The sequence below is a fragment of the Xiphophorus maculatus genome, chromosome 6 (assembly GCF_002775205.1).
Source record: "Xiphophorus maculatus strain JP 163 A chromosome 6, X_maculatus-5.0-male, whole genome shotgun sequence".
Lineage (NCBI taxonomy): Eukaryota > Metazoa > Chordata > Actinopteri > Cyprinodontiformes > Poeciliidae > Xiphophorus > Xiphophorus maculatus.
Window position 1 is genome coordinate 4,842 of NC_036448.1, and position 18,272 is coordinate 23,113.

The window sequence follows — 18,272 nt, forward strand, 5'->3', positions numbered from 1 at the left end:
CCACGTGACTGCTTCGGGAAGTGGCTCAGAGTTTGGCGCGGGGTTTGACAGCTTTAGAAACCCCACAGGCTCCATTCAAAATGTGGGTTGTTGTAGGCGAGTTGCGGTCAGTTGAGAGAGTGGATAGAGTTTTGATAGTTTGGATAGCAGAGTTTGGATAGTGGTTATTTACGTACGTACGGACGGACGGACGGACGGACGGACGGACGGACGGATGGACGGATGGATAGATGGATAGATAGATAGATAGATAGATAGATAGATAGATAGATAGATAGATAGGAGATTTAGGAGCGCGAGGACAGGATAGGAGTAGGATGGAGCCGACGAGAAAGAGGAGGATTTCCCTTATGTGGGAACATTTTGATTTGATAAGCCCTAACAAGGTAGATGCAGATGCATTAGGTTTGCTTATGAGGAACTGTATTTTTCACTGTTTCTTAATTTCTGTAAAGGTGAGGTGTTTATTGTGCTCCAAGGAGTTGGGGTACAATAATAACACCTCATCCATGTAGTGTCAAAAAAGAGAAATCGTTTGAAACCAAAAACTGTGGAGAAATTGTTGTTTCTTAATAAAAATGCATGAAATCATCCAAGTTACACAAGCATTAGCCTATTCACTACCCCCTCCCTAGTTCCACAAGCACTTTCACTGTCCTCTGCCTTATTAAGCCCATGTCATTTTTCTAGAGTCACAGAAAAACATTATTACACAACATGTCATATCACATGACACTACTATTTTGGGAATAATTACACACAGAGAATACATTCAAACAATATTTTATTATACACATATGTGTATACATAATTTATGTAGACAAATGATTTCATCCTACACCTTTTGTGAAGTCATTCCCAAGAGCCATAATAGACAAAAATTCAATGCATCACACGTGTTAAGATACAGCTGGCTGTGATTATACACCTGGCCAGTAGGTGGTTTCGTGTACACATGGAGCTTCAAGAAATGAACCCTTTCTCGAACCAGTTGGCTCAAGTGGTTCAATGCCCATGAGGCTTCATCTCACCATCACTACTTTCATGTAAACTGAAAACATTAAGTAATACAGCAGCTTAATGAAAGCCAGGTATGAAATAAATTAAATACATACTTACCAAAAGGGAGCAATCTCATGCCGTGATATGAACTGTAAAGACCCTCAACATGGTATTGAGTTATGTACTCTGTATGAGAATGTTGTGAAATCCCTTCTTATCTCAAGTAAGCCACTGCATAAAACCATCTTGCATAGCACCAAGCCGGGTTGGAACGACTATGTAAAAGAACATCATGCAGAGGCCAGAAGGGCTTTTAAAGCATGGGCCGATGCAGGTAAACAGAGACATGGCCCCTTGTTTGAATACAAAAAACAAGCAAATGCTAATTTTAAACATTTTTTAAGATTCATAAGGAGACGTGAAAATACTATGAGGTCTGACTCTCTTGCTAGAAAGTTAGGAAATAATAATGTTAAGGACTTTTGGAAAGAAATAAAGAAAGTAAATAACTGTAAAACGTCACTTCCATCTACTATTGATGGTGTTACTGGTGTAAAAGAAATCACTCAGTTATGGAAAGAGCACTACAGTGCGCTGTTTAATTGTGTCAAAAGTGACATTTCTGACATAGGAAGCATTCACAGTAATGAGAATGTGATTGTATCCCCACAAGAAATATATCATATAATTATGACACTGAAAGACAATAAGGCCTGTGGGATGGATAACATATCCACTGAGCATTTGAAAAATGCAAGTAAAAAACTCTGTGCATTACTTTCTATGTGTTTCACTGGCTGTCTAGTACATGGTCTGCTACCTAAATCAATGTTATCTGTCATTCTGGTACCCATTATTAAAGACAAAGCGGGTAAGATTAGCTCCTTGGAGAATTACCGACCCATAGCTTTAGCTAGTAGTTTGTCGAAAGTTTTTGAAAGAGTCCTTCTAAATAGGCTGGAAGAGTTTCTTTTGACCTCTGATAATCAATTCGGTTTTAAACCCAAACATGGTACAGACATGTGTATTTTTGTGCTACAGGAGATTTTAGATTTGTATAATTTGCGCAACACCACAGTATTTATGTGTTTTATTGATGCTTCTAAAGCATTTGATCGCGTGAATCATCAAAAATTGTTCTGCAAGTTAGAAAGCAGAGGTGTACCCAAATATCTAATTAGAATAATGGTCTATTGGTATGGTCATCAACTAATGTATGTCAAATGGGGTAACTCATTGTCTGACTCGTTTAATGTTGGTAACGGAGTAAGGCAGGGAAGTATATTGTCCCCTTACCTTTTTAACATCTATATGGATGAACTATCAAAGCGCCTGAATTGTTGTAAAACAGGCTGTGTAGTTGGTGACCGCACAATCAATCACATAATGTATGCGGATGATTTGGTAATCTTATGCCCATATAGTGCTGGCCTTCAACAATTACTAAGGGTCTGCTCCCAATATGGATGTGATTTTGATGTCAAATATAACGCTAAGAAAAGCAATGTCATGAAGTAGAGCAGATAAGCATCTGATAACCCCTGACTTCTCTTTATCTGGCATTGTCCTCAATATATGCAATGAAATTAAATATCTGGGACATTACATAACTGATGATCTATCTGATGATCGTGACATTTGTAGGCAGTATTGCATGATGTATGCACAGGCTAATATTTTGATCAGAAAGTTTGGTATGTGTTCATCCTCTGTGAAGGTAGCTCTTTTTAAAGTTTTTTGTACTTCATTTTACACAGCCCATCTATGGCGAAGATATAAAAAAAAGTAGCCTGCACAAACTTTATGTGGCATACAATGATGGCCTGAGGCTCCTACTCAAAGTGCCTAGATGGAGCAGTGCCAGCCACATGTTTGCACATAACGCTGTTCCCACATGTGCAGCTGCGCTCAGGAATCTCATGTATAAATGTATGTGTAGATTACCCGTGTCAATAATATAATATAATATATAATATATAATAGCAATTTTAGTAAACCCTGTTTTTAGTACAGCGAGATTTTTCTCAAGATTGTGGAAACATTGGCGTCATCATTTATTTGTGGCTCAGTGACTGTCATGTTTCTTTTTTGTTTTTTCTTTTCTTTTTGTTTTACTATGGACCTCTTTTGTGTCTGAAATAAAGATTGATTGATTGATTGATTAAATAAAGCTTACCGTAATCTTCGATTAAATAAAACACATGAAACAAAACTTCCACAGGTAGGTCAGAAGGAAGAGGTCAGAAGGTAGGTCCATAGGAAATCTGCTGAGTAAGCAGTATGTGACGTAGCATCGAGGTGCGCATGCCCATTACCACAAGGTAGGATGGATTCATGGGTAGCACAGATAAACAGAACACCTGTTCTCAAGACGTACTTGCACGCCATCGCCCCCTGCATCACAGAAAACGATGGGTCTCCCGCTCTAGCGGTAGTCCTTCTCTCTCTGTCCTCACTAAAAAACTACTTTCGCCTCTGGTAATAAGCAGGGTTGGTCCAAGCCTCCATGGGGCCCTAAGCCAAATTTGCTTTTGGGGCCCTCTATTTCTGCTAACACTGTGGATTGCTGGAATCAACAGTTAGACGATTAAATCATTCCCACATGCAATAAGTTTATTCCATCAGAGATGCAATAAACTTATTGCATCTCTGATGGTGCTGTTTGCATTATACCCTATGCAACCCCAAAGAAGGGTATAATGATTTCTGGGTTAATTTGGGGGCTGATTATGTGAAGCCCATTTTATCCACTGATCTTATTTTCATCAGCAAAGGTTTAAAAATCAGCCTCTTTCCCCTTCTACTCTGCAGTGAGAGGTTTGACTGACAGACAGGCCCACCTGGTCAGGTCTGCACATTTACAGCTAACAACATTCACCCCACTGTTGCCAACTCAGTGACTTTGTTGCTACATTTAGCAACATTTCAGACCAAAAAATTGTTATCAGCCAAAATCAAGAGCAATTTATTTTTTTTCTTTTTGTCCATAAAATAATGATTTCTACATACATTATCAAATATATTACTGTAAAAACAAATAACTTCATGATGAAATTGTGTGTTTTTGTTATTATAATGACAGAAATCATTTCTAAAAAAAAAATTCAGCTCTACTTAGGGGGCCCCTTGGTGGCCCTGGGGCCCTAAGAGACTGCTTAGTTTGCATATGCCTTGGGCCGGCCCTGGTAATAAGTATGTTCATGAAAGAACATACTAATTTAATTAGAAATTTAAATAAGAATACGAGTAAATTTTTTATTTACTTGTACAAGAATCCCCATTTTTGGGGATCTTTGGGGATTCCAAGATGATCCCCAAAGATCATCTGGGGATATCATTTTTAGGTTTTAGCAGTATTTTTTTATATATATATAAGAACGGGTATTTTATAGTAAATGAAGCATCTGATCCATACTCCAATCTGGAAGGTGGCGGTAATGCACCTTAAGATGTTTGCCAACCGCCATAAAAATAGAAGAAGACAAACAAGGCGGAAGTGTTCTGATGAGGAAGTAGTGTTTTGTACATCAGAAACTGTTTGGGTCCTCTTTGGCCAGAAAGGGTATTTTTTTCCTTCCCTAACATTATATTTGCGCTGCTGCCTCCGTTTCATCCAGAATGTCTAAGAACACCGTTTCTGACCGCTTCAGGAAAGTAGATGTAGATGAATACGACGAAAACAAGTTTGTGGACGAGGAGGACGGCGGCGAGAACCAAGGAGGTCCAGACGAAGCAGAAGTGGAATCCCTTCTTAGACAATATCCTTTGAGGTGATTTAACGACTTTGGTGGGGTTAACTGGGAGTGGTTAAAGCAATGAGGTGTCCCGCAGGAAGAAGCTCGGGTGTCCGTCAGCATGTAACAGTGTTCAGTTTGTTAGACTTTTGTGAGGCGGTGTTTCCGGCTGAAAGGGACAAGAGGGTGTGGTTCCCGCACACTTCTACCACATTCTTTTACTATTTTCTCAGCATGTTGTCCGTTGTTTCCGTTTGATTTAACATTCTCTGTGAAGTTGATAGATAAACTTTAGTTACAGAAAATAATTAAACAAGTTAACCTGTTCCTGCTCGGAATTCAATATACATATATATATATATATAAACAAACCCTTCAGACATTTTAGTCACTTTAAACAGGACGTGACAAAATTATTCAGGTGAGTAAACGGTTCTCATTCTGAGCTGATTGAATTTTGTTTACTGCAGCTTCATGACGTTCAAGAATAAGCTATGATGATCTTTACCATATAAGGTGATCATCCTGTTCTACTTTGTTCCTCTCATGCTCCGGCTGGTGTATTTCTTGTCTCTGTGATTCTTGACTAATCCTTGCAAAGGGAACATGACTGGAGCTCTCCATGCTGTACTGAAGAACCCTCCAATCAATACCAAGAACCAGAATGCTAAGGTATGAACATCTGACATGCCTCTGCTCCCCTTCTGTGATCACTTGTGTTTTGCCCTACAGCTGCCTGAACACGGAGCATGGTAGCACTGGTTAGGTCTTTGCTCTGCAGGATGAAGACACATCAGAGAAGATTTTAACAAACTGAACTCATTTAGCACCTGCTCATAAATCAGAGGTGGCATCTGTGATACTGTGCACTCTGCTGTCTACCAGAGCAGTGATGTATTACAGGTCATCCACCTGACAAATGTGAAGCTCATAAATTTCAAAAAACTCTGAGCTTGATTCTTGTTCAAACAGAACATCTATGCATAACCTTAATGCTAGGTGGAACGCTGAGGAAAATCAGTGCTCTGTGCCATCTGTATCTAGACATCTATGAACAACTGGTATTGACAACTTGAGAAAAACATTATTCTTATGTCCTGGCATGGAATGAAGTCTCATTCATTCCATGTAAGTTATAATCAAAACATGACATTTTTTATTTATTTATTTACATTTTTAATTTAACCCCACCCCCATTTGTAGTTAAATTTGGAATTTCAACTCCAAATGACCTTTAGTGTAAATATTTCAACTTAAGTAGTTTTCACCACATGTGAGCTCAAAATCCAACATGGCTGCTGTGCATATCAAACTTGATAGATGCCGTAAAAACACAGCTTTTAACTGTTATGTAATCTTTTTCTAACTGGCTGGTAATGCCTGCCTACCCCCCTCTCTGTCTGTGTGGCAGGAACGAGCGGAGTTGCTGGTGGTCAAAGTTCTTAGCAGTTTTAAGAGTAGTGACATAGAAAAAGCTGTGGGCTCACTGGACAAAGCAGGAGTAGACCTGCTGATGAAATACATCTACAGAGGCTTTGAGAAACCATCTGACAACAGTAGCGCTGTCCTGCTGCAGTGGCATGAAAAGGTAAGGTGTGTGTATGTGTGTATATATCTCAACACAGATTAGTATGGGAACTCGTAGATTCATTACATTAGAAGTCTATGGTATTCTGGAAGCCCAGGCATACAGTGCCTTGCGAAAGTATTCAGCCCCCTTGAACTTTTGCCGCTTTTCAAACATAAAGATCTAAAAGTTTTATTGTGAAAAATCAACAATAAGTGGGACACAATTGTGAGGTGGAAAGAAATTTATTGGATATTTAAGTGTTTTTTAGCAAGCTGTAATCGCAGCAAAAGGTGGCGCTACAAAGTATTAACACAAGGGGCTGAATAATATTGCACGCCCCCCCTTCGGCAAGGGGCCAAATATTATTCAGCCCCCTTGCGTTAGTACTCTGTAGCGCCACCTTTTGCTGTGATTACCGCTGCATGTCGCTTGGGGTATGTCTCTATTAGTTTTGCACATTGAAAGACTGAAATTTTTGCCCATTCTTCCTTGCAAAACAGCTGGAGCTCTGTGAGGTTGGAAGGAGAGCCCTTGTGAACAGCAGTTTTCAGCTCTTTCCACAGATTTTCGATTGCATTCAGGTCTGGACTTTGACTTGGCCATTCTAACACCAGGATTTGTTTATTGGTGAACCATTCCATTGTAGATTTTGCTTTATGTTTGGGATCATTGTCTTGTTGGAAGGTAAATCTCCATCCTAGTCAACAAGTTAATACTCACATTTCTTACATAAAAATTACAAGTTGGAATGTGAGAGGTCTTCGGAATCAAACTAAACTGAAACCGGTTATAAACAGGATTAAGCAACTTAAATCGAAGATAATTTTTCTTCAAGAAACACATTTAACAAATTGTGAGATAAAGTCTGTTAAAAATAGATGGCCGGTCCAGGTGATATATGCATCATATGATAATTATGCAAGAGGCGTAATTATTTTGATCCATAAAAGCATACCATTCCAAATTGTAAGAACAATAAAAGATTCAGCTGGTAGGTATGTAATTGTCCAGGGTAATATTTTCTCATTTACTTTAAATTTAGTGAGTTTATATGGTCCAAATGAAAATAAGCCAACATTTTTTGAAGACCTGTTTCTTACTATATCTACTCTTAAAGGACTGTATGTAATTGGAGGAGATTTTAACTGCACTTTATACCCAAATATTGATCGATCAATTGGCCCAGATGCTTATAAAAAGCAAACTAGAAAATTAATAAGTCAATATATATTGGATATCAACTTGGTGGAAGTGTGGAGAGAACAAAATTCTGATAAAATAGAATTCTCTTGTCACTCGAGTATACACAAGTCCTGCTCACGTATAGACTATTTCCTTGTTTCAAGAGAACTTTTATCAATGATCAAACAATGTCAGTATGACAGCATAGTGATCAGTGATCATGCACCTATCTCACTGAATATTCACATAGAAAACTTGGTGCATAATTCACCTTGTTGGCGGTTTCAAGCAAAATGGCTACAAGATCAAAATTTTGTCAGATTGATAGGGGAGAAGATAGATACTTATTTTGAATTAAATACGGGTCAGACTTCCGCCTCAGTGAGATGGGAAGGATTCAAAGCATATATTCAAGGTGAAATTCTTAGCTATACAAGTACAAAAAACAAACAAAAGAAGCGAATGGAAATTTTGAATAAACAAATAAAATTCTTGGAATTAGACTTAAATACCAATGATGACCAAACAAAGCAGAGTAAATTGTTACATTTGAGAACTGAATATAATAAATTATCTTATGAAGCAGCAGCAAAAAGTTTAATGTGGTTAAAAGAATCTTATTATGACCAAGGCGAGAAAGCTGGGAAATTATTGGCGTGGAGAATTAAGAAAATACAAAGTGAAAGAGCAATTAATAGTATAAAGACCCCTTCTGGTAGGGTAACAGTAGATCCAGCTGAAATTAACGATAGCTTTAGGCAATTTTATGTAAATCTATATAAATCGGAGTGCCACCACGCTTCGGAAGAACAAGATATGTTCTTAGATCAACTTCAGTTTCAGACACTTACAGAAGAGACAAAAAAGGAATTGGATACAAATTTAACGATTGAAGAAATATCACAGGCCATACAAAGTATCAGCAGTGGTAAAGCTCCTGGGCCAGACTGTTTCCCTATTGAATTCTACAAAACCTTTAAAGAAAAACTTATAACCCCGCTCTTTAATATGTATGAAGAAGCATTTAGAAGTGAAGTTTTCCCACCTACTTTGAGACATGCAATGATCACACTGATGTTAAAGGCTGGTAAACCCCCTGAGGAGTGCTCCTCATTTAGACCAATCAGTCTGATGGGGGTGGGCACTAAAATACTTTGCAAAGTTTTAGCAAACAGACTGGACCCCTTTATCTCGTATTTAGTTCATAATGATCAAAATGGCTTTATACCAAAATGTCAAGGGTTTCACAATATAAGAAGAGTCCTAAATATAATTCATGAGAAATTTGACGCTAAAGATACTGCTTTATTATCACTTGATGCCCATCAGCATAGAATAGAATTGATAGAATTGAATGGTCATATCTATTTAACGTTCTTCCGAGGTATGGATTTGGTTGCAATTTCCTCAAATGGGTATAGTTTTTTTTGACAAGCTTGTCCATTAGCATCCCAAATTTAATGCAACAAATAGAGTTGTTTGGTCAGTTTTCTGGCTACAAAATAAATGATTCAAAGTCCTCTATTCTATTTTTGAACAGGGATGAAAGACTGAACCCGGTTATACAAATCCCCTTTATCAATGCAAGAGAGGGATTTGTGTACCTTGGTGTTAAGATCACCTCAGACATTAAAACAATTGTATCAGCAAACTATGATCCTCTGGTCAGTGAAGTAAACGAGTCACTGAATAATAGGATGATGATGCCCATATCAATGATTGGGCGAATAAATGTGATTAAAATGAATATATTGCCAAAGTTTTTGTATCTTTTTCAGACAATTCCTTTGCCTCTTCCAAAACAATTTTTTGATGGTTTAAATGGTATTTTCAGTAGATTTATTTGGAATAATAAAAAACCTAGATTAAGACTTCGCCTGTTGTACCTGCCATATGAGAGAGGGGGGTTGCAACTTCCTAACCTTAAATTGTATTATTGGTCCGCCCAGCTACGTTCAGCTATGTTTTACTTCTCAACCGAATCACCCCCAGCATGGATAAAAATTGAACAATTAATAACAAACCTTAGATTAAATCTGTATTTGTATTCCGCAAGACCAAAGCAACTGATAAAAATGACAAAAAATCCCTTTCTGAAAAACACAATTGATGTTTGGTATAGGACCCATGAATATATTGGAGATACCCCTTCCATTTCCTCTTTCTCACCCATCTGGGGGAACAGATATTTTAAGACAGGGACAGCTGATGGAGGTTTCAAAATCTGGGCAAATAAAGGTGTACAGAAACTGGCAGATCTTTATAAGGATGACAGGCTTCTTACATTTGAGCAGTTATGCCAAATATATAGCATTCCAAAGAAACACTTTTATAAGTATTTACAAATTAAACATTTTATTATGTCAAAACATAAAACGATTGAATCCAAACCACCACTATCATACCTAGAGAATATTGTGCTAGGAAATTTAGAGAGGAGAGGTCATATTTCTTTATTTTACATAGGTTTACTAAGGCACAATGAGGAATCCACTGCAGATAAATTGGATGCATGGAGAGCTGACATCCGAGAGGAGATACAAGTAGCGGACTGGAATACTGCATGCGTAAAGGCCCAAAAGCAATCAATCAATACCAGCATGAAACTCCTTCAGTACAAGTGGTTGGTGAGAATTTACATAACTCCAGTCACATTGAACCACTGGGCACCTAACATCCCAGATATCTGCTGTAAATGTTTGGTTGGAAGGGGTACTCTCTTTCACTGTGTATGGGAGTGTCCAAAGTTACAACAATATTGGAACTTGGTTACGCAAACTTTGTCAGAGATCGTTGGAGTGAATGTACCTGCTGAGGCCAAAATGTGTGTTTTGGGTATTTATTCAGAGAACTGTGTTTTTAACTCCAGACAGTTAAAATTGGTCTTCATGATGCTCTCTGCGCTTTGAACACAACCCTGAGACTGTCACAGAGCAGGTGCATTTGTATAGGGACTTGATTACACACAGGTGCATTCTATTTATCATAATCAGTCATTTATGACAACATTGGATCATTCAGAGATCCTCACTGAACTTCTGGAGTGAGTTTGCTGCACTGAAAGTAAAGGTGCACTTTGCTGTTTTTTATTTGTTAAAAAAGTTTAAAATATCCAATAAATTTTGTTGCATCTCACAATTGTGTCCCACTTGTTGATTCTTCACAAAATAATAAAAATTTTAGATCTTTATGTTTGAAGCCTGAAAAGTGGTAAAAGATTGAAAAGTTCAAGGGGGCTGAATACTTTCGCAAGGCACCATAGGTGCCCTCAGCTTGTCTGCATTGTAAAAGTCTGGTGTTTTAATCACTTTACATTTAATCACTTCAAAATGATCCCACACGGGAAAAGACTTCCTCTAACTTGGACTAAGAGGACTATGATCCGGATCATGGATCCGGATCATAGTATTCATCCGGTATGATTCATGCCGGTATTCAAAGGACAAAAAGTATCTCCATCAACAAAACCCACATACAGTATGTGTCTACATTTTCTCCCTCATAAATACAATTTGGCACATTCACAACCAAACGAAACAAGAACTGTATCAGTCATGTGGTTTTCCTTAAAGTGATACGTGAACCTACACCAGGGGTCTCAAACTCGCGGCCCGCAGGCCAACTGCGGCCCTCGGGACGATAGTTTGTGGCCCCCGCCTTAATATGAAAGTTTAAAGTTAGTGCGAGTTTGATATAATTGGCACTTTTCAGAGTTGTGTGCGGAGCTGAACGAACTTACCAGTCACGGTGGAGTATATTGCTCTCGGGGGCGGGACATCAGCCGGGCCTATTTGCATTTTCTATTTGTCATTATTTGCATGCGGTACATGCGCAATTTCCGCGGCTGCTCCCGCTTCACGTGCTTCGGCATCCAGTCTAGACCCGGAAGTTGCTGATCAGTGTAACATAATTAATGTTAGGCGCTGTAACGCTTGGGTTGTGTTTAAGGGAGGAGAGGAGGCAGCAGATTCGTCAGGACGGTCAAAAACTCACAACCACACTGGTACTGGGAATTCCACAGTGTTGTCCTTTAATAAATACGCTCTTCACCAACCTTACAAAGCCCGGTTGAACGGCTGCTATATTATCAGACATGAAAATTGAGCAGCGTCCAAACAACCCGTAACATTACTAAAAAGTTAGGGAGCTAACATGTCCGTCTAGCACGTTTCTCCCACGCTCTCTACCGAGAAGCCGTGGCGCATACTTCTGACATCATTAGCAATACTAGAGTATTTTAAAGAGACACTACACAATTACGGCTGTTACAGCGCCTGACTATGGCCAAATATGGTAATAGGCAATCAGAAAGGTTCGGCTGAGGAGACCGTGTGTGTGAATGCGGCCCAGCCTCACCCAGACTCTACCTCCAGCGGCCCCTGGGTAAATTGACTTTGAGACCCCTGACCTACACAGTGTGTCATCTTGTTTGCTTGGTGCATGTGCCAAGGTTGCTGTCGTCTGGGTTAGGGTTAGGGTCCCCAGGAGAAGGGTGGGAATGGGCTTAAATGCCATCAAATCAATTTGTCTTAGAAGCTATGCATGGTAGTTTCAACATCACAAGCCCAAATTCATTGGTGAGTCAATTTCTTGGCCTCATTCAAGACACCAACATGATATCCTGACTGATCCCATGTTCACAAATTCTTTTATTTATTTTTTATTTCATTTTCTAAACCACCAAGAAATGTCAGTGCTAGACGTGTGCCGATAAATCAGCCCCGATTCCCAGATTTCACTGAACCATTTTGTAGAGAGGAATGTAAATGGAATTAAATTTTACCTCAACTGTTACAATATTTGAGGTAAAAATGGATCATACCACTCATTGGGTGGTAGGCTGATGTGATGAACGAAACCTTGATTTTATTGGTGCATTACCATCTTTTTAAGATGGTCAGCTTAATACGGCAGAACACTATGTATTGCTTTGCTTCAGGGTATTTACGGTACTGTAAATTAAACTAATTTAACTAGAGGCAATTGTGTGTTTACTGTTTATGAGTACAGAATAAAACCTGTACTCCAAACCAATACTCAATGTAGGTTTGGACTCTCAAATGCTATCAGCATTGGGAGGACCAGTTTTTAGAAAACTTGGAATTAAATTGTTGTTCCAGTGAAAACTGCTTAAAACATTTTGGTTATTTGTGCCTACGACAGAATGCTGACCCGTTTCTGTTCTCCTTTTGACTGTTTCCTCAGGCTCTGGCAGTGGGGGGGGTTGGCTCCATCGTCCGAGTCCTGACTGCAAGGAAGACTGTCTGATCCCCATAATCTGCAGCGTTTGTCCAAGTCATCAGGGCTGGTGTCCTTTTAAGAAACTGGAGCTGTGTGTCTTTCTGATGCATCACTTTGCTTTTTATCTGTTTTCACTCTTCGATTCAGAAGGTGCTGGCACCTCAAACTGTACTCTGCCAGCAGTACAGAATTTCACTTTTCTTAAACACAAAACGGCACCTTGCTCTGTCATCTGATCAGCTACATCACTGAGTCATTCTAACTCACCCCCAGCTATTCCTGTCCTCAACTCTACTCTTCTGTGGGTCTGACTCTTTAAGATGAGAGGAATGGAAAAGGTGGACGGATTCTCATTGACACCTTTCCCCTGCCTTTTGCCCAGTGCATGCTGGGACTGAACTTCATTTTACCTCAGATTAGAATGTTTGAGGTAAACTTTGAACAACTTTCAGTCCTTTATATTCTACTTCTCTCTTCACAAAAACCACTTCCATGTGGCACTATTGTGTAAATGCTTTTTTATATTTGTAATAAACAAAATAAAGAGCTACATTTGAATACTGATTGGTCATTTATTGGTCATTAATCCCAATGACTTATAGGGTGGAGCTTTGAGTTTTGACACAAATGAGAAAAGAAATAGAACCTTTCCTTCATTGAATCTGTCACAAGAAAACCAAATCAGTACATAGTTGTGCAGAGGATGTTTTAACGTTTTATGTTGGACAGATGGATAGTTTCTAATTAGCCCTGAGCAGCGAAAGCAATTCTAACAGCAATTGCCTAACAGCAATACAGCAAAGAATTTGTAGCTGTAGTGATGCTGGTACATTCACAAGGTCAATTGGTGACAGCACCTTAGTCCCACACCCTTTAAGCAGGAAGTCACATTTTGGTGCTGGGAATCATCATTCATACAGATGATTCTGTCTGATGACATACAACATGATGTTGAATTCTACTCTCAACACAGACTAGTGCCTGCAGCATGTGGGCATGGCAGAAGCCGAATTCTATGGAGTGAAAATAGTGTCAAAAAGATTTGTGTGTGCGTAAAATGATTTGTGCGTGCGTAACAGGATTTGTGCGTGTGTAAAAAGATTTGTGCGTGCGTAACAGCATTTGTGCGTGTGTAAAAAGATTTGTGCGTGTGTAAAAAGATTTGTGCGTGTGTAAAAAGATTTGTGCGTGCGTAACAGGATTTGTAAACCTTAAAAATAAAATACATGTTGAAAAAGTACACACTAATCACCTGGTACGCACACACAAAACTGCAGTTACACACAAATCCGGTTACGAGTGCACAACTATTTTTGAGACTCATTTCACGCCTCGGTGGAAGCTCCAAGATTTGTGTGTAGATGGTGCGTTTACATGCTAGTAAAAGCTGGGACATCTGAGTTTTCTTCGGAACTGTTTCTTTTTTCCATAGTTCAATACGTATTTCTCTCTTTACTTGTCTCGTGGCTTAGACATATTTTTGTGAGAGAAAAATACATACGTCATTACACCCACGTCTACTTTTTAATACTATAAGATTGTTTATATATGAATCCGCATTTGGGACCTATACAACTGTAATTACTTGGGTAAAAAATTCGACCACTAGGTGGTGGAAGTTTATTCCGCTCTGACTGGGAAAAGCCTTCATTCAAACTGAGAGAAGAAACAAGAGAATGGCGGGTCAGCCCAGTGATCGTGTTCGTGGTCTACCGTCCGAAGTGGATGTGGTTATTCCGTCAGTTTGTCGAAGAAGGTAATGTGTCTGCATGAGCATTTTGACAGTATTTATATGTTATTTTGAAAATGACAAAAGACATGTGCATTACATACCAGCATATTTCTGCTAATCATGTCTTACAACACAGCACAGATAAATTAGGTACATTAGCAGTATTCATATAAAGTAATTATTTGCATTTGGTGGAAAAAGGATGCAAAGCCCTTATTAGGTTTCCAAACAGTTTTGTATACCAGTTACAAAAAGACTATGTGGCTATAGAACAGACTTAAAGTAAAATGAGAAGTTGTCTGGTGTTTACGCTGCACCAAAAATACGATTCAGTTGTATTTGAGAAGGAATGCAATTCACAAAACACATCTTTGAGGACCTTCAACGAATAAATCACATTATTATATAGATGCCACAGGAAACATGGTGTTTCTCTTAGTCTATGCTTTGACAGGAGGTCAATCAGTTAACAAGGTAAAAGGTATTCAAATGATTTTGATTTTTTAATGATATCACATTTATATGGATCTGTTGCTTATATTTAAAATACTTTTGCCTAAATATCTCAAACGCGACTTTATGAATGATTCAGTTATACAGAAAATTCCACATGTATCTAAAACAAATTAATTTATACTTTTCATAGCGTCTTTAGACAAACTGCGTGAGCTCCTGAGGTTTTGGGTTGGCTGGGAGGTCCCTTGCCAAGAGCTGAAGCTTGAAGTTGTCCTGTCAACTGGACCTAACCATATGCCGACGTCTTCAACCTGTAGTGAGCGATTACGGCTACCAAGTCACTACACCACCTACCAGGCCCTGTCAGCCGACATGAATGTGTGTCTGAAATCAGTAGAGACAGGCTTTGGTCTTATTTGATAAATATGTATTGATGTTTCATTTGTTGAAAAATTGCAGTTCGACATGGCAAGTCAGTTAAAATAGAAAGTAATTTTATTATTAGCCTTGCATTTTTTTTTTTTTTTTTACAAATAATGTCCATCAACACAGTCTTGACATGAAGTTGTGTTCCTGAGGTGACTACTAAATGTTTGTCAGGCATCCCTGTTCATCATGTGGTTTTTTGCTGAAATATTCCACAAATGTTTGGCATTCAAACATAAAATAATTTTCATGTTTCTGGTGTACATTAAACTTTATAAAGTTAACATTTTTGCCAGCTGGTTCTTTCTCTAGCTTGTACTTGCTTGTATATTTGTACATGTTTGATGGATTTTTTAAATAAATGGTATTGAAAATGCTGTTCATTACAAACATTTAAATTTAAGTGACATCTAATTTGTCACAAGTAAAGTTTCCAAATATTGCAGAGTATCCATGTAAATGTCCATGCCACTAGACTCTGAAGGTTGTAGGGGGTCAATGTTTTCACGGAGAAGCTCCATCTGATCTTCTGTAAGTGGGCTGTCCAACTCTGGTACTCGCAATTCAGCATGTGGATCAGGAACAAGCCCACTTTCCTCCCAGTTTATATGGGGAATCTGCAAAACATACATAGCATTATAGCTGGTGGAAAACATTTGTTGTTTCATTTGAAATAACAAAAAAAGACATTCAAGTACCTCTGGGTCAACCACTGAATGGCCGATCTGTCCCAGTTCCCACAACTGATTTGGAGTGAGGTTTTGTTCAGTTCTCATTGGGTGATTGTCCCATCCTTGTTTAAATATGTCAAGATTCACTTTCAAGCGAGGCAAGAAAACATAATGACAGCAAAACAAGCGAAGAGGATTGCTAAGATCCAAGAGGTTTTCCTCCTCCAGTTGGTGTAGAACATTGTAGAAAACACATGTGACTCCCATCCACAGATCACGCCACAACCTCTCTATCCTGTGTGAAAGCATATAAAATGTTACTTCTACACACACAGTTGTGGAAAAAGTGTTTCACCCCATTCTTATTTTGTAGTTTTACATAAGGTTCTTACACTCCAGTGTTAAATAATATCAAAGTAATTTAAAGATTAAAAAGCAAAAACACCCCCCAAAAAATCAGTTCTTAACTGAAGTTGTTGGTTAAAGATGCAAGACAAAAATCCCATTTTATATGTAAAAAAATTGCATGATGTGGGTGCACTCTCCCCTGCACCCACATCATGCAGAGATCAGCGCCCCCAGTCACAACTGAGACGAGGTTGTTCACCTAGGAACACAGCCTCACACATAGGCTAGGATTGCATCTGTGTGACTGTCCCATTTCATCCGATGTCATAGTAACACTGAATTTCATAAGAAGAACCAACAAAGCCTCACAATTATTGCGACTTGAAAAATAAGACCATGGCACTATCAAGCGAAAAATATTTATTTTCAAATTGTTCATATTGTTTAATTACTGTTTAGCAACATACCCACTGATCTTGTTGATCTCTCTCCATTTTCTTAAATGGAGAGAGCAAGTCCTTCAAAACAGATAAAAATGAATTAAAGAACAGTTTGTTAAAGTTGACCATTACACTGTCAATACAGTAATTTATCATAAGTTTGACATTATTAGCACTTTTTGGGGACAATAGAAATATAATTTCACTAGATGGCTACAATTACAATTTAGTTAATGTGAAGCACAACTTAACATATTATCTGTCCAAAAATGTAAGTCATCACATGGAAGTAATGAGAAATGTGGTTTGCTCATAATGAAGTAACAGAAATATTAATATTTTAAAGATTCAGCCGAGTTACTACACTTATATTCAGCTGCTTACAAGTGGTTCAGTGTTGGATGAGGTTATATTTTCAAAATTTGAAATATTGATGATCTGCATGAAACTAATATAAAAAACGGTGCAGATGTATATGTATGGCATAGAATACATTTGTACATTTGTTAAGAGATGTTCTACGTATTTATTTCTGGTACGAAAGCAATGACCATCATATTCCAGGAAGAAATGTAGAGAAGAGTAAATCTTAAGTGATTACAGTAAGATATAAAATATATAGGTGATAGACGAAACATAAGTCTGTAGCAGAACAAAAAAAAAATTTAAATCAAAAACTACAATTAGTGAGGAGAACTGGGATGAATCCTTCAAATAATAAAAGACGTCACCTAAGCCTACATTATTGTCGGCATCATAAAAATAGCTGAGCATGGTGATAAACGTAGACATAGCTGTAATGGGCCAGGAAGATACTGTTTTAAACTGGACCGATGCTAATCGAGGACTAATAGTAGCTTAGCTAACGTAGACATGAGCTATTGCTAACATAGAAGGGCGAGAACTTTGGGTCGAACTACTTGAAACGTAAAACGTAATCTGAAACAATCTAAAAAATACGCATTACAACGGTCAGTAAAACGTGCAAATTTTAACATCCACTTACTTCGGACGGTAGACCACGAACACGATCACTGGGCTGACCCGCCATTCTCTTGTTTCTTCTCTCAGTTTGAATGAAGGCTTTTCCCAGTCAGAGCGGAATAAACTTCCACCACCTAGTGGTCGAATTTTTTACCCAAGTAATTACAGTTGTATAGGTCCCAAATGCGGATTCATATATAAACAATCTTATAGTATTAAAAAGTAGACGTGGGTGTAATGACGTTTGTATTTTTCTCTCACAAAAATATGTCTAAGCCACGAGACAAGTAAAGAGAGAAATACGTATTGAACTATGGAAAAAAGAAACAGTTCCGAAGAAAACTCAGATGTCCCAGCTTTTACTAGCATGTAAACGCACCATCTACACACAAATCTTGGAGCTTCCACCGAGGCGTGAAATGAGTCTCAAAAATAGTTGTGCACTCGTAACCGGATTTGTGTGTAACTGCAGTTTTGTGTGTGCGT

At 38.4% G+C, this 18,272-nt stretch overlaps 1 protein-coding gene and 1 long non-coding RNA gene across 2 annotated transcripts; one reads left to right on the forward strand and one right to left on the reverse strand.

Moving 5' to 3' along the window:
• The first annotated feature begins 4,482 nt into the window (after positions 1-4,482).
• On the forward strand, positions 4,483-13,289 carry LOC102221449 (actin-related protein 2/3 complex subunit 5-like). The gene is made up of 4 exons (XM_023336059.1): positions 4,483-4,760; positions 5,336-5,408; positions 6,148-6,324; positions 12,694-13,289. Exons 1-4 carry the CDS (start codon positions 4,621-4,623, stop codon positions 12,754-12,756), a joined length of 453 nt encoding a protein of 150 aa, XP_023191827.1. The 5' UTR covers positions 4,483-4,620; the 3' UTR covers positions 12,757-13,289.
• A 2,140-nt stretch (positions 13,290-15,429) lies between these two features.
• Positions 15,430-16,344, reverse strand: LOC111608970. The gene is made up of 2 exons (XR_002752939.1): positions 16,042-16,344; positions 15,430-15,960 (listed from the first exon to the last, which is right to left on the reverse strand). It is a non-coding gene; the product is annotated as an uncharacterized LOC111608970 (long non-coding RNA).
• Positions 16,345-18,272: the final 1,928 nt, after the last annotated feature.